The sequence below is a fragment of the Aquarana catesbeiana genome, linkage group LG03, assembly GCF_042186555.1.
Source record: "Aquarana catesbeiana isolate 2022-GZ linkage group LG03, ASM4218655v1, whole genome shotgun sequence".
Taxonomy (NCBI): Eukaryota; Metazoa; Chordata; class Amphibia; order Anura; family Ranidae; genus Aquarana; species Aquarana catesbeiana.
The window spans coordinates 743,403,175-743,428,061 of NC_133326.1; the positions used below are offsets into that span (position 1 = coordinate 743,403,175).

General features: G+C 46.2%; 1 protein-coding gene and 1 pseudogene across 4 annotated transcripts in view; both read left to right on the forward strand.

Moving 5' to 3' along the window:
• Window positions 1-24,887, forward strand: part of LOC141133879 (asialoglycoprotein receptor 1-like) — a 45,269-nt gene that overhangs the window by 14,834 nt on the left and 5,548 nt on the right. For 3 of the 4 annotated variants that reach the window (XM_073623475.1, XM_073623477.1, XM_073623476.1), the window contains exons 3-8: window positions 335-448; window positions 2,359-2,454; window positions 2,533-2,589; window positions 7,985-8,056; window positions 9,552-9,626; window positions 11,835-11,986. In XM_073623475.1, coding sequence (XP_073479576.1) covers window positions 335-448; window positions 2,359-2,454; window positions 2,533-2,589; window positions 7,985-8,056; window positions 9,552-9,626; window positions 11,835-11,986 — 566 coding nt within the window. The remainder of the gene's footprint in view (window positions 1-334; window positions 449-2,358; window positions 2,455-2,532; window positions 2,590-7,984; window positions 8,057-9,551; window positions 9,627-11,834; window positions 11,987-24,887) is intronic. The other variant, XM_073623478.1, reaches the window with a different exon arrangement.
• Window positions 17,959-18,758, forward strand: LOC141134956 (serine/arginine-rich splicing factor 2 pseudogene; annotated as a pseudogene).

Consider the following 24,887-nt stretch of genomic DNA (forward strand, 5'->3'; position numbering starts at 1 on the left):
ATAAACGGGGCAGTAGCCAATAGCTTTCGTCTCTTAATTTATTCTGAGCATGCGTGGCACTTTGTGCGTCAGATTTGTGTACACACGATCGGAATTTCCGACAACGGATTTTGTTGTCGGAAAATTTTATAGCCTGCTCTCAAACTTTGTGTGTCGGAAAATCCGATGGAAAAGGTGTGATGGAGCCTACACACGGTCGGAATGTCCGACAACATGGTCCTATCACACATTTTCCGTCGGAAAATCCTATCGTGTGTACAGGGCATACGACTTACACCCAACATGGAGAATTATGAACATTCACAAAGAAGTCCAATGTAATTCTCTCTTTCAGGAGTCACCATGAATAGGTGGATCCCCCAACCCTCCTCCGGCCTGATCTGCTCTCTGTCGGCACTTTGCACTGGCCTCCTCCTCATCGCCATCATTCTCATCATCACCATCACACGTGAGTTCAGTTTCACTGTCCCTCCACACAAACACCTCACATTCCATCCATTCATCATAAAAAACTCACTCCACCATTCACACTACATTCTGTAGACGCTCCCCCCTTCCATCCTTACTAAATTCTCTTAAAGTTCTCCCCTCCACCATGCACACTATATTTCCTGGAAGATCTCCCCCAATGGTCCACACTACATTCTCTAGAAGCTCCCTTCGCCATCCATACTACATTCTCTGGAAGCCCTCCACCCATCCGCATTACATTCTCTGTAGGTCCCCCCCTCTAGAAGGTCTCACCCAATGGTCCAGACTACATTCTCTGGAAGATCTCCCACCACCATCCACACTACATTCTCTAGAAGATCTCTCCCCACTGTCCACACTACATTCTCTGGAAGATCTCCCACCACTGTTCACACTACATTCTCTGGAAGATCTCCCCTCACCATCCACTCTATATGCTCTGGAAGATTTCCCCCCACTGTCCACACTACATTTTCTGAAAGATCTCCCACCACCATCCACACTACATTCTCTGTAGGTTCCCCCCACCATCCACACAAACATTCTCTGGAAGGTCTCCCCCAATGATCCACACTACATTCTCTGGAGGATCTCCCCCCACTGTCCACACTACATTTTCTGAAAGATCTTCCACCACCATCCACACTACTTTCTCTGGAGGTTCCCCCCACTATCCACACAAACATTCATTAGAAGTTCTCCCCCAATGAACCACACTAAATTTTCTGGAAGATCTCTCACCACCATCCACACAAACATTCTCTGGAAAGTCTTCCCCAATGATTCACACTACATTCTCTGGAGGATCTCCCCCACTGTCCACACTACATTCTCTGGAAGTTCTCCCCCACTGCCAACACTACATTCTCTAGAAGATCTGCACTAATGGTCCACACTAAATTCTCTGGAGAATCTCCCACCACCATCCACACTGCATTCTCTGTGAGATCTCCCCCCCCCCCCCACTGTCCACACTGCATTCTCTGGGAGATCTCCCCGCCACTGTCCCCCCCCCCCCCCCCACTGTCCACACTACATTATCTGGAAGATCTCCCCCAATGGTCCACTCTACATTCTCTGGAAGATCTCCCACCTCCATGCACACTACATTCTCTGGAAGGTCTCCCTCCATGGTCCATACTACATTCTCTAGAAGATCTCTCCCCACTGTCCAGACTGCATTCCTAGGAAGATCTCCCACCACTGTCCACACTACATTCTCTGGAAGATCTCCCTCACTGTGCATATTATATTCTCTGGAAGATCTCTCCCCACTGTCAACACTACATTCTCTGGAAGATCTCCCCTCACCATCCACTCTACATTCTCTCAAAGCTCTCCCTCCACTGTCCACACTACATTCTCTAGATCTCCCACCACCATTCATACTACATTCTCCGGAAGGTCTCCCTCCACTGTCCACACTACATTCTGTGGAAGATCTCCCACCATCATCCACACTACATTCTCTGGAAGATCTCCCCCTCACTATCCACTCTACATTCTCTGGAAGCTCTCCCCCCACTGTCCACACTACATTCTCTGGAAGATCTCCCACCACCATCCACACTACATCCTCTGAAAGGTCTCCCTATATTGTCCACACTACTGTCTCTAGAAATTCTCCCACAACCATCCACACTACATTTTCTGGAAGATCTCTACCTCCACTGTCCACACTACATTCTCTAGAAGCCCCCCCATGTCCACACTACATTCTATAGACGCTCCCCATCACCCACTGTCTACACTATATTCTCTGAAAGTTCTCCATTCAATCTACATTCTCTGTAAGCTTAGCCAGCCCCCCCCCCCCCCCCCACTGTCTACACTATATTTCCTTGAACCTCTCCTACCTCCTAAATTCTGGTTCTCTGACTTTGGCAGGTCAGGGGGTGGATCAGACAGAGCAGAACATGGAGGTGAAGCTGAGGAATCTGAGTCTAGGAGTGGACACCCAAGTTAAGAAACTGTCCCAGGATGGTAAGATGGACCTCTGAGGAGTGACACTATGTGATGGGGGTCTGGTTTCCTCACCTTATGAAAATTCTTCTCCTTTAGTTTCCAGGATGACGGAGAAACTGACCAACACAGAAACTTTCATAAAGGACATGAGAGGTGAGTTGGGGCAGGATTGAAAAGTGTATGGTACACACTCCTAAAGGTGAAAAAACATATTAAAAACATAATTCATACTGAGAGACTGTACAATGTGATCTATCCAGATATTTACAAGCAATCAAGATAAAAGGGATGTGTTTAGTAAGGATGAGCCAATGGTTTGGCCCCAACATTAGCTGGTTTGGCATCTGAATAAATGCACAAACATTTGTCCGTTCGTCCCCTTGTTTGATGGGAGCAGAAGATCATATGTAGAAGCCGTGTTTTTACTTCTATTGACAGTTTCCCCTTGTCAATGGTTGCTAAGAAAGCGATGGGTACCGGCACCTGCCATGCCCCTAGCAACTGCTGGCTTCACCAGCACCATTGACTTACGTAGCCAGGAATTCCCAGCAATGTAACCAAACGGGCAGGGATAGAAGTGACATCACTGCCCAAATTGGTCCACTGGCCATATTTGGGCAATGTTATTGATTGAGTATAGCCATGGTCATATTTGGTCAATGATGTCACCCTTCTCCCTTGTTTTCTTTTGTTTTACCACTATACAAATAGTATAGCTTCTTGCTGTTAATGGTTACTAAGGAAGTGGCAGGCGCTGACACCGGCTGCATTACCAGCTACCGCTAACATCACTGGCACCATTGGCTTATATGACTAAAAATCCTCGGCCACAAAAGCAAAGGGGTGGGGATAGCAGTGACATCACTGCCCAAATTGGGTCGCTGGCCATATTTAAGCAATGATGTCACCACTACCCCCTGCCCCTTTCCTTATACACAGTGCATTGAAAAAGTATTTATACCCCTTGAAATTTTTCACATTTTGTCATGTTACAACCAAAAATGTAAATGTATTGTATTGGGATTTGATACATTATAGAACCACCTTTTGCTGCAATTACAGCTGCAAGTCTTTTTGGGGATGTCTCTACCAGCTTTGCGCATCTAGAGAGGGACATTTCTGCCCATTCTTCTTTGCAAAATATCTCAAGCTCTGTCAGATTGGATGGAGAGCGTCTGTGATCAGCAATTTTCAAGTCCTGCCACAGGTTCTCATTTGGATTTAGGTCTGAACTGTGACTGGTGTTGTGACCTCACAGGATATGACCAAATAAGGAGGTAACAACACAGGATGTAAATGCCAACACAGGATAAATGAATTTATACAATAACCAATGAACCATGACTACAATTCCTGCTGATGGGAGACTATCTGCAGTGTACGTCATGGCACCTCAAATACGTTGATCAGGTATACAGGGGTGACAGGAGCACACATCCGCTAAACCGATAATGTGTTAAAGAAAGAACTGCATGAACCTCTAAAGGGATTTCTAAGGCAATGAGAACTATAAATTTAGATAAAAATATTTATTACAAATCTGAATTTAATTACATAAATACAAAAAAATAGATAGAATTTGACAAGGATATCACATTACAAAAATTATTAAACGAGTGGATTCACATATAGAAGGAACATTTGGAAGAAAGTGATACATCACACTACACGATACAGTCACCACAGACAAGAAACCGTGGCGTTGAGCAGTAGAGTACCAACGCGTTTCAACATGCTTATTTCAAAGAAAAGTCTTCTTCAGGGAAATGTATCACAGTCTAAGAAAAATCAAAGCAGCAATGTTATAAGCTATGTAAAGCTATATATATATATATATATATATATATATATATATATATATATATATATATATATATATATATATATATATATTTATATATATATATATATATATATATATATATATATATATATATATATATATATATATATATATATATATATCGCATATTAAGGCTGACACATCACTTACATCCTCCTAATGCACCTCGTGGGTTAATTGTATTTCCAATGTCAGGGTAAGAGGTCCTAATCCTCCATTGGTTAACAATGTCCTATGTACTCTACAAGACGGCTGGATGTGGGATTACAATCCAAGTATTTAGCGTTCCAGCATCAAGTATTTGATGGCTGTATAGAACAGGGCAAAAAAAAGGGAAGTAATGAGTAAAAGGACCATAATAGGGAAAGGGGGGGTAAAAAAAACCCTTAGTTTTCCTATTCAGGTATTCGAGTGTAAGATAAAAACACTTACTTTCAGTAGAGAGTATAGGTCCGGTTAGCCTGGAGTAGTCTGTATACCCTGATGACCCTCGGTCGGTAGCTGATAATGTGTTTGCAGAGCAGACACATCCCCCCAGACGAATGTTCTGTGCATTGCACAGGGGCCCTTCACTGGCGAACATATCCTCACTCCGCAAACTCCTCTCACCAAGCAACAGGAAGTTTTCACCTACCTAACGGATCTCAACCAGCGGCAGTCTGCCCCTGTCAGCTCTTTAGAGTGGGCTGAGGGAGAACTAACACTGGGAGACACTATGACAATACATATTATATACATCTTCATAACATTTCCACAACACTGGGCCATTCTAACACATGAATATGCTTTGATCTAAACCATTCCATTGTAGCTCTGGCTGGATGTTTCGGGTCGTTGTCCTGCTGGAAGGAGAACCTCCGTCCCAGTCTCAAGTCTTTTGTAGACTCTAACAGGTTTTCTTCTAAGATTGTCCTGTATTTGTCTCCATCCATCTTCCCATCAACTCTGACCAGCTTCCCTGTCCCTGCTGAAGAAAAGCATCCCCACCACATGATGCTGCCACCACCATGTTTCACGGTGGGGATGGTGTGTTCAGGGTGATGTGCAGTGTTAGTTTTCTCCCACACATAGCGTTTTACTTTTAGGCCATAAAGTAGAATTTTGGTCTCCTCTGACCAGATCACCTTCTTCCACATGTTTGCTGTGTCCTCCACATGGCTTCTCACAAACTACAAACAGGACTTCTTATGACTTTCTTTCACCAATGTCTTTCTTCTTGTCACTCTTCCATAAAGGGCAGATTTGTGGAGAACACGACTAATAGTTGTCCTGTGGACAGATTCTCCCACCTGAGCTGTGGATCTCTGCAGCTCCTCCAGAGTTACCATGGACCTCTTGGCTCTTCTCTGATGAATGCTCTCCTTGCCCGGCCGGTCAGTTTAGGTGGACGGCCATGTCTTGGTAGGTTTGCAGTTGTGCCATACTCTTTCCATTTTCCGATGATGGATTGAACAGAGCTCCGTGAGATGTTCAAAGCTTGGGAGATTTTTTTATATGTGCAAACCTTTCTATTGTTTCCAAGAGGCCCTAAGCTTTTTTTGGTCCTTGTGAATCAATAAAAGTGGCGCTAAATGACAGTATGTATACTGTCTAATGTAAACTGAAGTGATCTAGTGCTATAGCAAAAAAATATATATATAAATTAATCATGAATAAAAAATGATCATGCAAAATCTCATCAGTGTACAAAAAATCGTGACAGTCCCTATAAAGGTGTACCATACACACAGCAATTTATATTGCAAAATAATATCAAACGTGAGATATGGGTAATTCAGTCCATAAAGATTCCACAGACAGGACACCTGTGCAGGAAATGTGCAGTATCTGGAAACAGTCCACCAATTCACTCAGTGTTAGTGATTCCTCTCCCCTTGAATTCAACACTCACCAGCTCAATATGCCTCACACTCTCGTGTTTTGGCAATAAGGCATAGGCATATAGTTGGTCAATTGAAGGTAAAAGGATCCAGATTCCTTATTTATCCAAGTGTCACCTCAATTCATAAAAACAACTCAAAATAGTGTGATACCGTAAAACATATAAAATGTATTCAACTTAAAACTTCAATCATTACACTCACATGAAAAACTCTTGATTCAAGCCAAACTGACACTGCAAATCAAATCCAAATCAAACTCAATCCTCCTCCTCCTCTGTGAAACGCCCAGCACCACTGTGGAAATGAGGGTCACGGCGGACCTCAAGAAGCAGCATTGGATAGGTTCTCACCCCTCTTCGCTGACACTCTGCTGGTGTGGAACAGCTGCTGGCATCCAAGCCCAGAGGGCAGCTCCTCTATTGCGTTCGAAGGCTCCCGGCCGGTCAGTTTAGGTGGACGGCCATGTCTTGGTAGGTTTGCAGTTGTGCCATACTCTTTCCATTTTCCGATGATGGATTGAACAGAGCTCCGTGAGATGATCAAAGCTTGGGAGATTTTTTTATAACCTAACCCTGCTTTATACTTCTCCACAACTTTATCCCTGACCTGTCTGGTGTGTTCCTTGGCCTTCATGATGCTGTTTGTTCATTAAGGTTCTCTAACAAACCTCTGAGGGCTTCACAGAACAGCTGTATTTATACTGAGATTAAATGACACACAGGTGGACTCTATTACTAATTAGGTAACTTGTGAAGGCAATTGGTTCCATTAGATTTTAGTTAGGGGTATCACAGTAAAAGGGGCTTAATACAAATGCCCCCCCCCCCCCCCCACACTTTTCACATATTTATTTGTAAAACATTTATCATTTTCCCAATGTGGGGGGTATGCATACTTTTTCAAGGCACTGTAGCTGATGACTGCTTGGGGGGCTGTCATTCGGCAAGGAGTAGCACCGAGATCAGTCGTGTGCACCGGGCCTGTTGGATTTTTTCCTTCAGCAAGTTGGTGGGCGGCAGTCATCATGATTGACGTTGGATTTACAATGTGAACTTTTAATTTTTTAATAAATCATGGGCTTGTGTGTCTTTATTCACATTTCTGTGCATAAAAAGGGTACTGTAGAGGGAATTATTTTGAGGGGCCCCTTATTTTTAGAGTGGGTTCCAGATTTCGAAAAGTCCCCTGCCCGCAGACCCCCCAAAACCACCAAGCCAGGGTTGCGGGAAGGAGGCCCCTGTCCTCCTCAACATAGGGAAAGGTGCTTTGCCAAGAGCCCCCCCCATGTTGAAGGCATGTGGCCTAGCATTGTTTAGGAGGAGGGGTAGTGCATGTACATCCCCCTATTCTGGCTAGCCAGACTCATACCCAGGGTATGAATCTGGTTAAGGGTCTGGTATGTTTAGGGTCTGGTATGTTTTTATGGGGAACCCAATACATTTTATATTTCTTGGGGTATACCCTTAAAATCTATACCAGACTCAAAGGGTCTGTTATCTATTTTGGTGGGGACTCTACACAAACGCTTTTGTCATTTTTGATGTAGGATGTGCTACAAAGAAAACAATAAAAAAATGATATAGTTTAAATTGCCAGCATTTCCATTGCCAGCTTCCTTGTCTCCTATGTCTGCTGTGTATTTTGTCCCCCATTTGATTCGGCTTCCATTGATTTCAATAAGATTTGGGTTTGGCACCTGAACTTCCAAAGGCAGAACCCGGCTCAAACCGAACCCTGAGCAATTCCCCTCTTCCCAAGTGTTTAGCACAGTTGGTGAATGAATATACAGTAAATGTTTATCATGGTTTTCCTTTCTTCACAGCCGCCAGTTTAATTACCAAAATAAGTGGGATGGAGGCATCTGTGAACCGAATATTATCTGATGATGTAACAGGTAATCATACGCTCCAAGATGAGATATGACATATGTATTTGGGGGGCTGTAGGTCATTATTATGAAAATCTACAACGATTGACCCAACTTTGGACTCTAAAAGGGGTGGGAATTACATGGGACTGGGAGTGGTTTTCTGGAATATGGGTGTGTTTGGGTACTTTTGGGCTTTGCTTGGATTTCTCAGTACAGAGGGCTACGCTTTTCTGATTGGAGACAGCAGAATGTTGGCGAATATAGTTAGATGGTCCAGAAGTTTGATTCATTTGTGGAAGGGAAGGCAGAAGCAGTTGTCCCAGTGATAAAGCTTCGTGGGTGAAGTGCATCAAAGGTGAAGGTCCTAAGTCGAGACTTTTTTGAAGGACATAGCCATTCGCTTTTCTTTTTTAAGGCCCTTATCTTGCCCAATTTTATTAAAAGAATGCTCCACAAAAACACAAAACATGAGTTTCCCTTGCAGAAGTATTAAGCCTTGCACTTTCATAAAAAAAACAAAAAAAAACCAAGACATTCAACTTCCTAGCTTACACCTTCAGCACTGCCTCTCGCCAAAGTGGATCCCTCCTGACTTCTGGGAAACAACCTCCTGTCTGCCGGGGTGGAGCCCTCCTGACTTCTGGGCAATGACCTCCTGTCTGCCGGGGTGGAGCCCTCCAGACTCCTGGGCAATGACCTCCTGTCTGCCAGGGTGGAGCCCTCTGGACTCCTGTGCAACGACCTCCTGTCTTCCGGGGTTGAGCCCTCTGAACTCCTGGGCAATGACCCCCTGTCTGCCGGAGTGGAGCCCTCCAGATTCCTGGGCAATGACCTCCTGTCTGCTGGGGTGGAGCCCTCTGGACTCCTGGGCAACTACCTCCTGTCTGCCAGGGTGGAGCCCTCCAGACTCCCAGGCAAAGACCTCCTGTCTGCCAGGGTGGAGCCCTCTGAAATCCTGGGCAACGACTTCCTGTTTGCCCAGAACCATAGTCAGGTCTCTCCTAAAGCCCAGCACACACCTGACCAATTAGTGTGCTGGTGGTTCTTAAAGCATGGACCCAGGATTGGAGATTTCATCCCACCTAGACCTCTAAGAAAGGCTCCAGGTCCCAAACCAACTTTTATCTACTGATGAGGAAACTGGAACGTCAGTTTCCTCTGAATGATAAAAAGTTCCCTGGAGCCCCTCAACCTGCCTAGATAAGAATCCTGGGTCATTAATTCTTTTCACACCGTGGCCAGGGCACAGAACTCCCACACTATTTATATCAAGATTAGAGCTTGGGGGAAGGTTTACATTTTTAATTACAGGGGTTAAGGGTAAGATTAAGGAATTTTTAGGCATAAAAATTAGTTTTTGTAAACTTTCAGTGGTGGTGGAATTGGTGCACCCAAAACTACCAGGGAAATGTTATTCTGCAGAAAATGAAAGTCTCTATGTACAGTATGTGTACCATTCTATAGAGAGGTCTGAGGAGCATGTACATAGCAGACTGAAATGACATTCTTTATATTACAGGTTCTATTTCCAATGACATCCAGAGGATTCTGGGAGCAGTGGCGAGGCTGACAGAGGAGATCCGGAAAGGGAACAGTAAGTTTATTTATTTCAGGAATCAGAACATTTACTCACCAAACTTTCAATTCCCAAAACACACTACGCTCTGATTGGTTCTTTATCTATAATTAGTCGTATACACTGGGGGCCCCTGATATGGGTGCAGAGTATGTACAGCCTTCAGATGTGTCTTTGGAGTTTGGTAACATTTCCAGGCATAGGGCCAGTCTGTAGTGACTCTATGAAGTAATGGGTAATAGGTTACTCTTTGGGAGTTTATTTCAGTCCTCTAGTCACTGACATATTTCTCTTTAGACTGGCTTATTATTCATTTTCTGTGATAGTTAGTGAGGGGTAATTGCTGGAAGTATTGGGTGTACAGAAAGCTGATTGGTTGTTGAGGATGTTGGGTGAATAGGGTGTTGATGGTAGGACGGTAATGTTGGATGCAAGGGTCCTTAAGGGCTTTTGTAAATGTTTGGTGGAAGGGATATGGATCGGTTGTTTGAAGTGTTGAATAAATGGGGTGCTGATGGGTTTTTGGAAGTGTTGGGTATGCAGAGTGCTGATTGGTTGCTGAGGGTTTTTGTTGAATAGGGTATCGATGGTATTATAAAAAAATGTTGGGTTGGAGGGTACTAAAGGGTTTTTAAGAATGTTTGGTGGAAGGGATATGGATGGGTTGTTTGAAGTGTTGAATAGATGGGGTGCTGATGGCTTATTGGAAGCGTTGGGGTATTGGGTGGATAGGGCGAAGATGGGTTGTCAAGTGTGTTGGGTGAAAAGGGTGTTGATGGTATAATGTGAATGTTGGCTGAAAGGATACTAAAGAATTTTTGGGAATATTTAGTGGAAAGGGTGTAAATGGGTTGTCTGAAGTGTTTGAATAGATGGGGTGCTTATGGGTTGCTGGAAGTGTTTGGTGCATGGAGTGCTGATGGGTTGTTCAGCATGTTTAGTGGACCAGGTTCTGAAGGGTTTTTGGTATTGTTGGGGTACTGGTGTATTAAAAGAAGTGCTGTGTGGATGGAGTACTGATGGGTTGCCTGAAGAGTTGGATGGATGGGGTGTTGATGAGTTGTTGGGAGTGTTGGCTGCACGGAGTACTGATGGGTTGCCAGGAATTTTGGATGTACAAAGTGCTGACTGGTTTATAGGACTGGTAGATAGATGGGGTGCCAGTGAATTATTTGATGTGTTGGGTGGATGGAGTGCTGATGGGTTGTTGGGATTATTGGATGGACAGGGGGGCTGAGAAGCTGCTGGGAGTAGTGGATTGATGGGGTGTTGATGAGTTGTGGGGATTGTTGGGTGAACGAGTGTGATGGGAGTCACTTTGGGCAGGGGGCTTGTGGAACCCAGCTTACATTAGAGAGCTCTGGAAACTCCTTGTCCAGCTCCCCCGACCCCTCCTATATGTATGTCACCCTGTGTCTATTAGGGGCACAGGGCGACGAGAACCCCAGTTGGGTCTGCCTAACCCGACTCACCGCACAACCACACCGGACTCAGAATTTGTCTTTACCCCTGTTATCCAGGGTCTTATATGTGTGGTTTGTGCTGAAAGAATGAAGGGGGCTCTTTCACTTGAGACATTAATATTTCTGAACAATATCCCTCAAGAAAATAGGAAGATAAATAATTTCACCTTTCAGACTGCTAGATTGTTTGAGGTGTGGCTGTATCCAATTGTTCTATTGTTTCTGTCTGCCTCGGGAGCAACCTATTATGGGATGTATATGTGTATGTGGATTAGCTGAAAGAGGGGAGGCAGATTTCTCCAGCAGCCCCTCCCAAAGATGGTCTACTCTTGAAATGTTTGAATACCTGTGTGTCGTGCTACTGGAGGAGGTAAAGTTTACCCCGCCCTGTCTCATTATGCAAAGAAGGGGGATTACCCCCTGAGTGTTACCTCTCTGTACATGTGTTTGAATAAAGAGTCTGAAGTTTTCCACCCTACACTGCTGTCCCAAAAGGTGACTGGGTGGGCTAAGGGACCTTGGATCGTGTTGGTACCAAAGGAAGCGTAGACGGCGGACAGACTCACTTTGAGTACGGAGGTCCATGACAACAAGTTTTTGGGAGCAGTTGGTGTAAGTTGGTAAAGCTGTCTCCAAATGGCACACAAGGCTTATCTGGTTTCTGAGTCTCTGCAAACAATTATTCATTCTAGGTGGAGGAGGTATGTGTGGCTGTCAGTGTAATTACCAAATTACTACATGGTTGTCTTTTCCTTTTCTTTAGGCTCTGCTGATCCATTGTGTGAGTTTGGCTGGAGACACTTTGGGCTCAGCTGCTATTATTTTTCCCAGCGTGGGCGGTCATGGGAGAGTGCGAAAAAAGACTGCGAGACGAAGAAGGCTCATTTGGTGGTCATTAATGGCGAGGAAGAAAATGTGAGTATTTCATAAGCCCCATATGGCCTGCCTGTATCTCCTCCCAAAAATGACCCTTGGGTGTGCCATATCTCCAAGGAAGGATTTGATTTAGATTTACTGTAGATGTTCTCTGTGTGCACACATCTATAGAATGTTGTAACTGGCTTGGTGTTCTCTGTACAGCACTGCGGTATATGTCAGAGCTATATAAATGTATAATAATAATAGTGTGTGACTGTGGAGGAGGGGACATTAGATTGAACATTTTTGTTTATTAAAAATCTTACAAACATATTAAAAACATATTTACATATATACAAAATAAATAAAAATATTTAAGCAAAAATAGCTTACATCAGCATAGCAAAAACATAAAGAAAACTAAATATACCAACCTGAACAAAGCCATAACCTCCACCTAAACACCCCCTCAGGCTAAGAAAACATTTCACATGCATGCAGCCTTTTTTCAAAAATCCAATCTTGTATAAAAATCTAGGGGATGTGAAAGAACAGAAAGAGAGCCGCACACCCAGAGACTGACAGACAGCAGCTACGGAGACCTGACATTTCTCCACGCCTTTGTCCAGGCCACCGGCCACCACCTGTCCTTCTCAAAACCCCAAATCTTCCCAACTATGGATGAGCTTCGTGTTTGAGTCGAACCCATGTTCGACTCGAACATCACCGGTTCGTCCGTTCGTCGAATTGCGAACGATATGGGCCGTTCACGCCAAATTTGAGTGGCGCGTCACGGCCCATAATTCACTGCGGCATCGCAGTGCATTGCTGGCTTTGCATTGCAGCGCAGTGTGTACAGAGAGCCGTAATTGGCCAAAGCCATGGAGGCTTTGGCCAATTATGGCTCAGGGGATTCAGTACACGCCCCACACTATATAAGGCAGCCTGCACATCAGCCCTGTGTAGTGTGTGTTTTCCGGCGTTGAGAGAGCTAGATAGACAGAGAGACAGTGTCATTTGATTTAAGTTAGATAGAGTAGGCAGGCGAGTCACTTAGCTGCACTTACAGTGTATTGTGTATATATATATATATATATATATATATATGCGCATCCCAGGTGTTGTATATATATATATATATATATATATATATATATATATATATATATACACTGTATTCAGTTTAGCTAGATCCGTTCCTGTTATTGTCTTCCTAATATAATGACAGGCAGGTTTTTACAGTATTTCCAGTTAGTGTACTGTGTAACCCTGCACAGTTTCACCTACAGTATAGCTACCTGAAGCCAGGTGCTTGTGTGCTTCTTCTGATCCTATTGATAGCACAGGCAGGCTCTAGAAATATTTTACAGTTAGTGTACTGTGTACCCTGCACAGTTGCACCTACAGTAAAGCTACCTGAAGAGAAGTGCAGGTGTTCGCATACTAATAATACTACAGGCAGGCAGTTGATTGTGCTAGCTGCAGTATAATCGGTATATATATACATCCCAGTTTTGTGCAGCTCACTGCAGGCCATTAGTATGTTTGGAAGGCCAACAAGAAGAGGCAGACAGTCACAAGCCAATAAAAGAGGGCAAGCAGGCTCTGTGTCTAGAGGCAACAGTGCTGGTCGTGGACACGATGCATCCTCATCAGCACGTGGCCGTGGGACACGCTTGGCCTTTTTTTCGACAGCTGGCCGTGTTGAGCCACAACATGCGGAAAACTTGGTCGAGTGGATGACCAAGCCGTCCTCATCCTCCTCATCCTCTCTCACCCATGCTCAGGGTACTTTGTCTGGCAAAGCAGCTGCCAACCCGGCCTCTTCAATGGAATCAGTCACTCCTTCCCTGGCCCCACCATGTCTTCCTGAGGAGTCCCCCAAACTGTTTGACCACAGTGTTGGGTACATGCTCCAGGAGGATGCCTAGCATTTTGAAGGCTCCGATAATGGTACTCAGCTAGAGGAAGGCAGTAATGTGAGCCCAGACAGAGGGGGTGCCCAAGAATTTGGTAAACTCTGCCCCCTTCCGTGAGTTTGTGGAATGTGCGGTTCCTTAGTGGCAGGTTCCCAAACGCCACTTTTTCTCACGGAAGGCAATTCCGGCTCTCTACCGGCATGTGGAAGGCAATGTCTTGGCCTCGCTGGACGGGGCGGTCAGCGGTAAGGTGCATATTACAACTGACTCGTGGTCCAGCAGGCATGGACAGGGACGTTACCTAAGTTTCATGGCGCATTGGGTGACTCTTCTGGCAGCTGGGAAGGATGCAGGACAAGGTGCAGTAGTGTTGGAGGTTGTTCCGCCACCACACCTCCAAAATGCTACTACTGGTGATTCTGAAACACCTCTCTCCTCCACTCCCTCGTCTTCTTCTTCCCCCATGGCCTCTTCCTGTGCTTTGTCCTCAGAACCAGCGGTGCTCCGTAGGCGTTCAAGAGGCTACGCAAGTACGCAGGCTAAAAGATGCCATGCGGTGCTTGAGCTGGTGTGCTTGGGGGACAGGAGTCACACTGGGGCAGAGATTCTGTCAGCTCTGCAGGGGCAGGTTCAGAGGTGGTTGACGCCACGCCAGCTTAAGCCAGGAATGGTGGTTTGCGACAATGGCACCAACCTCCTCTCTGCCCTCCGACAGGGACAAATGACCCATGTGCCCTGTTTGTCTCACGTCCTTAACTTGGTGGTGCAGCGGTTCTTGGGCAGGTACCCGGGCTTACAGGATGTCCTGAGGCAGGCCAGGAAAGTCTGTGTGCATTTCTGCCGGTCATATAATGCCAGTGCTCGGCTGGCTGACCTGCAAAAGGAATTTAACCTGCCCAAGAACCGCCTAATCTGTGACATGCCCACCAGGTGGTACTCAACGTTGGCCATGCTGCAGCGGCTGCACACGCAGCAGAGGACCATCAATGAGTACCTGTGCGACTATGGCACCAGGACAGGGTCAGGGGAGCTTGTTTTTTTTCCCCACGCCAGTGGGCCATGATCTGGGATGTATGCACTGTCCTGTCACCATTTGAGGAGGCCACGAGGATGGTGAGTAGTGACAGTGCATGCATCAGTGACACTGTCCCCCTTGTCCACCTGTTGGAGCACACGCTGCGTGAAATAATGGACAGGGCACTTGAGGCAGAACAGAGGCAGGAAGAGGAGGACTTCTTTTGCTCTCAAGGCTCCTTTTATCCAGACAGTGTTCCTGCGTGCCCGCCGATCACACAGGAAGAGGATGAAGAGGAGGAGGAGGAGGAGGAGGAAGATTGTGTCAGTATGGAGGTGGAGCCTGGCACTCAGCATCAGCAGCAGTCTTTAAGGGATCATTTCCATCCCAAGAAACACATGGACTTGTACGTGGCTGGGAGGAGGTGGCTGCGGATCAGGTCGTCCTTAGTGACCCAGAGGACTCCGGACCGAATACCTCAGCAAACCTATGCTGCATGGCCTCCCTGATCCTGCAAAGCCTGCGGAAGGATCCTCGTATTCGTGGTATCAAGGAGAGGGATTGTTACTGGCTGGCAAACCTCCTTGATCCACAATACAAGGGTAAGGTTGTGGACCTTATCTTGCCATCGCAGAGGGAGCAGAGGATGAAACATCTTCGGGAGGCCTTGCAGAAAGGTCTGTGTTCCCAGAGACTGGGAGGTTACAAACTCCTGTTCCTGGACAACGTGTTGCTGAGGCTTCGGTCAGTCAAAGAAGCAGCGGTGGAGAAGGTGGCCGTCTGACCGATGCGTTCAGACAATTTTTTATTCCGCAGCCCCAAGGTACGATCGGTTCCACCAACCATCGCCAGCGTCTGTTTTACATGGTGCAGGAATACCTAGGGGCAAGATCTGACTTGGACACCTTTCCCACTGAAAATCCTCTGGGTTACTGGGTCTTGAGGATGGATCACTGGCCAGAGCTTGCACAGTATGCAATTGAGCTACTGGCCTGTCCTGCATCCAGTGTTCTATCGGAACACACATTCAGTGCTGCTGGAGGCTTTATAACCGATCACAGGGTGCGCCTGTCCACCGACTCGGTCGATCGACTGACCTTCATAAAAATGAATCAGTCTTGGATCACCACCAGATACCAAGCACCTGATGCTGATGTAACCGAATAATTTTTTTTTAAATGTCAGATCCCTTCAAGACTGCCTATGCTGATGCTGAGTGACCATCCTGTTATGCTGAGTGACTATCCTCTTCCTCCTCAGTGATCACGCTGATATCTTGTAAGAATATTTTTAGTTCTCGGCGCCGCCACCAGTGGCTAAGGCCCAATTTTTCAGCCCCTGTTTAACAGGGGTGTGTAATTACAATTTTTGATGCAACACTTTGCAGCAGGGCTCATTCCTGCGTTCCAACTAGAGTATCTGTGAGGGGTTGCAGTGTTGTGGCACCAGTGCCTAAGGCCCAATTTTTCTGCCCCTGTTCAACAATGGCATGTAATTACAATTCTTGATCTAATATTTCACAGCAGGGCCCTGTGAGGGCTTACAGTGTTGTGGCCACAACAACACCTAAGGCCCAAATTTCTGCTGAGTATATAGGGCAGGACCCTACTTTCAAACATCCAACTTACAAACGACTCCTACTTGCAAACGGAAGATGACAACAGGAAGTGAGATGAAATCTACCCCTAGGAAGGGAAATTCTCTCCTGTAAGAGTTGATATGGGAAAAAACGTGTCTCTTCTCCACTGATGCTTTATCACCAATCCTTGTTTCACTAAAAAACCCAAATTTTCAAAAAACATTTGTCATTGGGACAGAAAGTGAGGTGAAATCTTCTGAAGAGGAGCACAGACAGCAAAACAAATGTCACAGGGGTGATAACCCTTCCCTATGTTTTCCAAAAAGCTTTAAAATAGATTTTTTGGCTGGAGTTACACTTACAAAATGTACCAGTTCCAATATACAAACAGATTCTACTTAACAACAAACCTACAGTCCCTGTCTTGTTTGCACCACCTGTATACTGCTGTTCAGAGTATATAGGGCCTGGGGGCCCAACGCCTTTTCTTTTTTTAATATGGGTGCGGGGTTCCCCTTAATATCCATTCAAGACCCAAAGGGCCTGGTAATAGACTGGGGGGTACCCATGCCATTTGTCTCATTGATTTTCATCCATATTGCCGGGACCAGACATTACATTAAAGCCGCAAGCAGTTTTAAATGACTTTTTTTCCTTTAAAAATGTCATTTTGTGCAGGGACTGTTCTAAGCACGGGAAACATGAGCCACTTTACAGGCATACTATAGACACCCCCCAGGTACGATATTTAAAGGAATATTTCACTTTAAGCATCATTAAAATCATTGCTCCCGAAAAACGGCCATTTTTAAAACTTTTTTTTGCATTGATACATGTCCCCTGGGGCAGGACCCGGGTCCCCAAACCCTTTTTAGGACAATACCATGCAAATTAGATTTTAAAATTAGCACTTTTGATTTCGAGCGTTCGTGCAAATTTTCGGTCCGTTCGCAGGTTCTGGTGCGAACTGAACTGGGGGGTATTCGGCTCATCACTTTTCCCAACCTCACCCAGAATGTTGTGCACCACCCCCTCGACAGGAAGGACTTTTTACCGAGTGGATACCTGACACTGTGCATTCTACGTGAAGAAACAGACTACTAAGCTAACTAGGAAAAATGTCTCAAAATCCCGATTCATCTCATAAGAACCGTATGACCACTCTGCATAACTCAAGCGGGAAAGGAAAGGGAAACCCAGAGCCCCACCCACAAGCTAATAGACTTTTATTTTGAAGGGGCACTGAAGCAAGAAGTGGTCCATTGTCTCCTCCACCCCACCACATTCCACTCTTAGACAACTACGGTTGCTTCAAGTTGCCCTTCACACGTCTGCCATCGAACGGGGACCAGGCCAAATCCCAAAACTTTATTCAGATTAGTCAAACGCAGACCCTCCCTCATAACAGGACCTGGGCAATCCCTCAAGGCCAATGGCTCGCTAAAGTCAGATTCAACAACCCTCCTCTCCAGGTCCTTCCTAGGAAGAGACTTAATTTCCTCTGCCATCATATTTGAGTGAAGTCCGCACAAGGCAGAACGCTGTTTCTTTGCGGCGCTCCCGAGCCTCAGCCACCGTGCCGTATCCCGGCAGCCTAGCTTCTATGAGTTACGGGCGGCCTCCGCTGGACGTTGAAGATATGATGTCCCTTAAAGTAGACAACCTGACTTACAGGACCACCCCGGAGACCCTGAGACGAGTGTTCGAGAAGTACGGCCGTGTAGGCGATGTGTATATCCCCCGAGACCGCTACACCAAGGAGAGCTGAGGCTTCGCTTTCGTGCGCTTCCACGACAAGAGGGACGCCGAGGATGCAATGGACGCCATGGACGGGGCCGTGCTGGACGGCCGGGAGCTCCGGGTGCAGATGGCGAGGTATGGTCGACCTCCAGATTCTCTCCATGGACGCTGGGGACCCCCGCCCAGAAGGTACGGGGACTACGGGCACCGGAGCAGGAGCCTAAGAAGACAACGTTATAGCAGATCCAGAAGCTAGAGCCGATCCAGGTCACGCAGCCGGTCACGTTATAGCCGATCAAAGTCTCGTTTGCGCACCAGATGTCGCTCTAGTTCTAAACCCTGTTCTGTTTGGAGGTCCTCCTCTGTGTCCAGATCTCACTCTCGCTCCAGGTCTAGATCAAAGGTTTCTCCTCCACCAAAGACCTCCAAATTGAAATCAAAATCCAGATCCAGGTCCCGGTCCCCATCACCTCCAAAGTCTCCTGAAGAAGAAGGAGCAGTATCCTCTTAGTTTACGTGTCAGCTGAAAGAATGCAACATGCTGGATACGTCTAGGATGATCACTCAGTATCTCAGCAGCCCTGTGGTTATTTGTATTTTTCGTTTAAGTTTTATCAATTTAACTTGCGCCTTGTCTGGCAGACTTTATATGTGCCATTTTGTTATTCAAATTCCTTGTAACTTGATTAATAAAGTTCATTGTTTTGCTTTAAAAAAAAGAACTTGTTTAATAAAGAGTATCTTTCAACTCCAGTGGGGGTTGCTAGATGGTACTGACAGTTTTACTGAACTGTAAATGCCTGTGCTTGGACATAAAGTAATCAGTAATCATTTAATTCATTTTCAAATGTTTCCTGTATGTAAATGCATTTTGATAGGTAATGCCTGAAAGCTATTGTATTTTGTATCAAATGCTGATGTAACAATGTTTGCAAGGGAATGTTTTTATTTGACCACAGCTCTAATCTTTTCTCTTGTGTATATTTTGTGCACTAGGCACAGTTGTGTAGCAGTTGAGTAATGCTGGTTAGCTGTTAAGGTGGCGTGTTGCAGTGCAGAGTGCTTGGCTGTTTCCTGTTTTCTCCTGATTGCTCCTGTGTAACGCAGAAAACAAATGGCTGTCCAGTTTGTTAGAATTCCTGACAACTGCACGTCCTGTCAAGTATTGGAGCATACAGCGAGCACCTCTGATGATGTACACCTTATTTTTCTGAAAATGGTAACTCCAACAATTGTAATATCATGCAGGTGTTTTGTTTGTATCAATTTGAATATAACAAGCTCTAACATTCTGTAATATAACCACTGTTTATGTAGTAATTAAACTTGTTTAAAAAAAAAACAAATTCCTCTGCCATCACTCACCACTTCTGAAGCATCTTCAGGCACGGGGCAACATAAGCCGGGAGCTCACCATGTCGGAACCCTCAGGCTTTTTACTGGCCCAATATTCTCCCAGCTTTGCAGAAAAGGCCAGGACTGAAAAATATCAGCCCACCCAGGCGGTTCCTCTGCCAGCATGTTAGCAAAATTATGTTTCAAAAACATCAGAGAAACAAATACCACCGTGTTGACCTAGGCCACCCATACCCCTGAGGAGGTAGGTTACAGACCTCTTAATGTGGTTCAGTTTGTTCCCCCATAACAGCTGGAAGAAACAATTGTAGATCTTCACATAGAGAGACACTGACAATACACAGACAAAGCTGACATACAGAAATACCGGATCAGGTAAGTTTTAATCAGGTCAATTCTTTCCCTGTAAGAGAGTTTCCAGTCCTTCCAGCTGGCAACCTTGGCATCGGCATCTTGTAAGGAGCAACACACTCTGCGCTAGAGTCAGCTGACTGTGTAGTGTCATAGGTGCCTGGTGAAATCATGGATAATCTCATAGATGCCTTGCTGCCCTCTAGGACTGGGGTCGTCCTGACAGTGCTGGGAGGATAGAAAAAGAAAAGAGGGCGCACTGGCCTAGTGCATTATCCAACAGATTTATTAAAAGATATGAATAAAATCATGAGGATGTCTACTCACAAACAAAAGTTAAAAACGCACTTGTCAGACCACATGTGTGGCTATCTCTCATTGGTTGCTCGAATCACCGAACCTGGGAGTGGGGGGTCCTGCTCAGGCTCGTTTCAAAGAACTGGCCTTCTTCTTCAGAGTCTAGCTTGAAATGGCTTAATTACCGGTACTTTTACTCTACAGACACACCTAGAACTTGGGAGCCATGGCCCCTCCCATGGGATGGAATGAGGGAGGGCTAAAAGGTGAAGTGAAGTGCACCAATGTACCAACCACATGAACACCACTGTCCATATACTTCCCTAGCCTGTCTATATAATACCCTAGCCTTCCCCTATACTGCCCTATCCTGTCTATATACTGTCTCAGTCTGTCCCTATACTACCCTAGCCTGCCCCTATACTGCTCTAGTCTGTCTATATACTGTCTGAGCCTGTCCCTATACTACCCTAACCTGCCCCTATAATTCCCTAGCCTGTCTATATACTGCCCTAGCCTGCCCCTATACTACCCTAGCCTGCCCCTATACTACCCTAGCCTGCCCCTATACTGCTCTAGCCTGTCTATATACTGCCCTAGCCTTCCCCTATACTGCCCTATCCTGTCTATATACTGTCTGAGCCTGTCCCTATACTACCCTAACCTGCCCCTATAATTCCCTAGCCTGTCTATATACTGCCCTAGCCTGCCCCTATACTACCCTAGCCTGCCCCTATACTACCCTAGCCTGCCCCTATACTGCTCTAGCCTGTCTATATACTGCCCTAGCCTGCCCCTATACTTCCCTAGCCTGTCTATATACTGCCCTAGCCTGCCCCTATACTGCCCTAGCCTGCCCCTATACTGCCCTAGCCTGCCCCTATACTGCCCTAGCCTGTCCCATACTGCCCTAGCCTGCCCCTATACTGCTCTAGCCTGTCTATATACTGCCCTAGCCTGCCCCTATACTGCCCTAGCCTGTCTATATACTGCCCTAGCCTGCCCCTATACTGCCCTAGCCTGTCTATATACTGCCCCAGCCTGTTCCTATACTGCCCTAGCCTGCCCCTATACTTCCCTAGCCTGCCCCCATACTGCCCTAGCCTGCCCCTATACTGCCCTAGCCTGTCTATATACTGCCCTAGCCTGTCCCTAAACTGCCCTAGCCTGCCCCATACTGCCCTAGTCTGCCCCTATACTGCTCTAGCCTGTCTATATACCGCCCTAGCCTGCCCCTATACTGCCCTAGCCTGTCTATATACTGCCCTAGCCTGTCCCTATACTACCCTAGCCTGCCCCATACTGCCCTAGCCTGTCTATATACTGCCCTAGCCTGCCCCATACTGCCCTAGCCAGTCCCATAATGCCCTAGTCTGCCCCTATACTGCCCTAGCCTGTCTATATACTGCAATAGCCTGCCCCTATACTGCCCTAGCCTGCCCCTATACTGCCCTATCCTGTCTATACACTGTCTGAGCCTGTTCCTATACTACCCTAACCTGCCCCTATACTTCCCTAGCCTGTCTATATACTGCCCTAGGCTGCTGGGGAGGGAGGGGGCAGATACTTAGACACCACAGATCCTGAGACAGGGGTAGTACTGGGGCCACCATGTGAAGCCACTTCCTTACCCCCCATCCATACTGTCGCCTTTGCTCTGGCATCCACCCTAAGGGTGGTACTCACACAGGCACGTTCCTTCATCTGTTGGAATCTCAATGCAGAAAGAAGTTTTAAAAACAGACGTTTTTTCAGGATCAGTGATTTTATCTCCTTGCTGCCGAGCGTACGCCGATATGCGGCCTTGGCTTTCGGGGGTTATACCGGGATGATGCCCGCAGCTGCAGGCATCATCCCGGTACCATTTTTTAGAGCGGGCGATCGGCTATCCAGGGATAACAACCGATGCAGCTAAAAGCTGCTCAGTTGTTATCCTGGAGGAGTGGGAGGGGACATCCCCCCTCCCGTCGCCTTCCGCCGCTCTTATCAGGCTTCCGTCCCACCGGGAGTCCCGATCATCAATCCGCCACTTCCGGCGGCTAGCGAGAGACTGACACGAAGCCGGAAACATCACTTCCTGTTTACTCCAGTGTCAATGTCGCCGGTTTTTAAAAAATATACAGTATTCAGAATCGTCGTTTTTGGCGATTTGAATACTTTGAAGTGCAAAGGAGGGATTTGGGGTCTTTTAGACCCCCGATCCCTCCATAAAGAGTACCTGTCACCACCTATTACTGTCACAAGGGATGTTTACATTTCTTGTGACAGCAATAAAAGTGATCAAACAAAAAAAAACACAATGTAAAAAAATTAAAATAAATGAAATTACAAAAAAAATTAAAGAATTTTTAAAGTGCTCCTGTCCCCGCGAGCTTGTGCAGCAAAGAAAATGCATGCGGAAGTCGCGGCCGCATATGTAAAGGTGTTCAAATCACACATGTGAGGTATCGCCGCGATCATACAAGAGCAATAATTCTAGCACTAGACCTCCTCTGTATCTCTAACCTGGTAAGTGCGCACAATTTTAAAGTGTGACATATTTGGTATCTATTTACTCGGTGTAACATCCTTTTTAAAAGACCGCTGCACAAATACCATGTGACATAAAATATTGCAACAATCACCATTTTATTCTCTAGATTATCTGCTAAAAAAAATACATAATGTTTGGGGGTTCTAAATAATTTTCTAGCAAAAAATACAGATTTTAGCTTGTGAACACCAAATGTCAGAAATAGGCTTAGTCATGAAAGGGTTTAATAATGCTTAAAGTGAAACAATAAAAGTGAAATATTCCTTTAAATATCGTGCCTGGGGGGTCTCCTTAGTCTGCCTGTAAAGTGACACATTTTTCCCATGTTCATAACAGTCCCAAATTACATTTCTAAAGGAAAAAATGTCATTTAAAATTGCTTGTGGCTGTAATGAATTGTCGGGGCTCAGCAATATACATAAAAAATCATTGAAAAAAATGGCATGGGTTCCCCCCAGTCCATTACCAGGCCCTTTGGGTCTGGTATGGATATTAAGGGGAACCCCACGCCAACATTGCAAAAAAATGGCGTGGGGTCCCCCCAAAATCCATACCAGGCCCTTATCCAAGTATGCAACCTGACAGGTCAGGATGGGGGGACGAGCAAGTGCCCCGCTCCTGAACCATACCAGGGCACATGCCCTCAACATGGGGAGGGTGCTTTGGGGTCACCCCAAAGCACCTTGTCCCCATGTTGATGGGGACAAGGGCCTCATCCCCACAACCCTTTCCTGGTGGTTGTGGGGTTCTGCAGGCGGGGGGCTTATCGGAATCTGGAAGCCCCCTTATGTGAATGAGTATGTTCATCCATCTTCAAGCGCGGCACTGATGGTCTAGAAAAAAAAAAACAGAAAAACTCTGCCTCTATGGGAGACTGCAGTCTTTTTGCGGTGACAGTTGTTATATAGCCAAGGATGGGGCCACCTGGTGATGTCCCCCACAAAATCCATACCAGATCCTTATCCAAGCACGCAACCTGGCAGGCCGTAGGAAAAGGGGGGAATAAGGTCCCCCCAAAGCACCTTGTCACCATGTTGTTGATGGGGGGAAGAGTCTCATCCCCACAACCCCTGCCTGGTGGTTGTGGGTGTCTGGTGCAGGGGGTTTATAGGAATCTGGAAGCCCCATTTAACAAGGGGGCCCCCAGATCCTGCTCCCCTATGTGAATGGGTGGGGTAGAATGTACCCCTTCCATTTCACAAAAAGGTGTGAAAAAAGTAAAAATTACAGGAGACAGTTTTGGACAATTCCTTTATTTAAAAAAAATAAAAAGGCGTCCCGTGATGTCTATCCATCATTAATCACAGCGTTCGATGGTCCAGAGAAAAAAAACTGAAAAACTCCGCCTCCATGGGAGGCGTACCACCGACTGCCGTCTTTTTGCTTTGACAGCTCTTATGTAGCCAAGGGCGGAGCTATCCACCGATGTAGCTGAGTGACCCCGCCCCTTCTGACATCATGTGATACAAGAGGGGGCGGAGTCACCCATTTACATCACTGATTGGCCCCGCCCTTGACTATATAAGAGCTGTCAAAGCAAAAAGATGGCACTCGGCGGGACGCCTCCCATGGAGGCAGAGTTTTTCTATTTTGTTTTTTTCTGGGACCGTCTGCGCCATGATTGAAGATGGATAGACATCGCGGGACACTTTTTCAAAATAAAGGAATTGACCAAAACTGTCTCCTGTCATTTTTACTTTTTTGTCACTTTTTTTGGTGAATGGGTAGGGGTACAATGTACACGATACCCATTCACATAGGGGGTGGGATCTGAGGTTAAAGGGGGCTTCCATATTCTGATAAGCTCCCCGCCTGCAGACCACCACAACCACCGGCAAAGGTTGTAGGGATGAGGCCCTTGTCCCCATCAACATGGGGACAAGGTGCTTTGGGGGGACCCCAAAGCACCCTCCCCATGTTGAGGGCATGTGGCCTGGTACGGTTCAGGAAGGGCACGCTCTCTCAACCCCCCCTTTTTCTGCTGCCTGCCAGGTTGCATGCTTGGATAAGGGTCTGGTATAGATTTTGAAGGGGACCTCCGTGCCATTTAAAAAAAAAAGTTCCCCTTAAAATCCAGCCTGTATCCGCCAATGCAGCCTGTGTCCGCCAATGTAGCCTGTGTCCACCAATACAGCCTGTGTCCGCCAATACAGCCTGTGTCTGCCAAT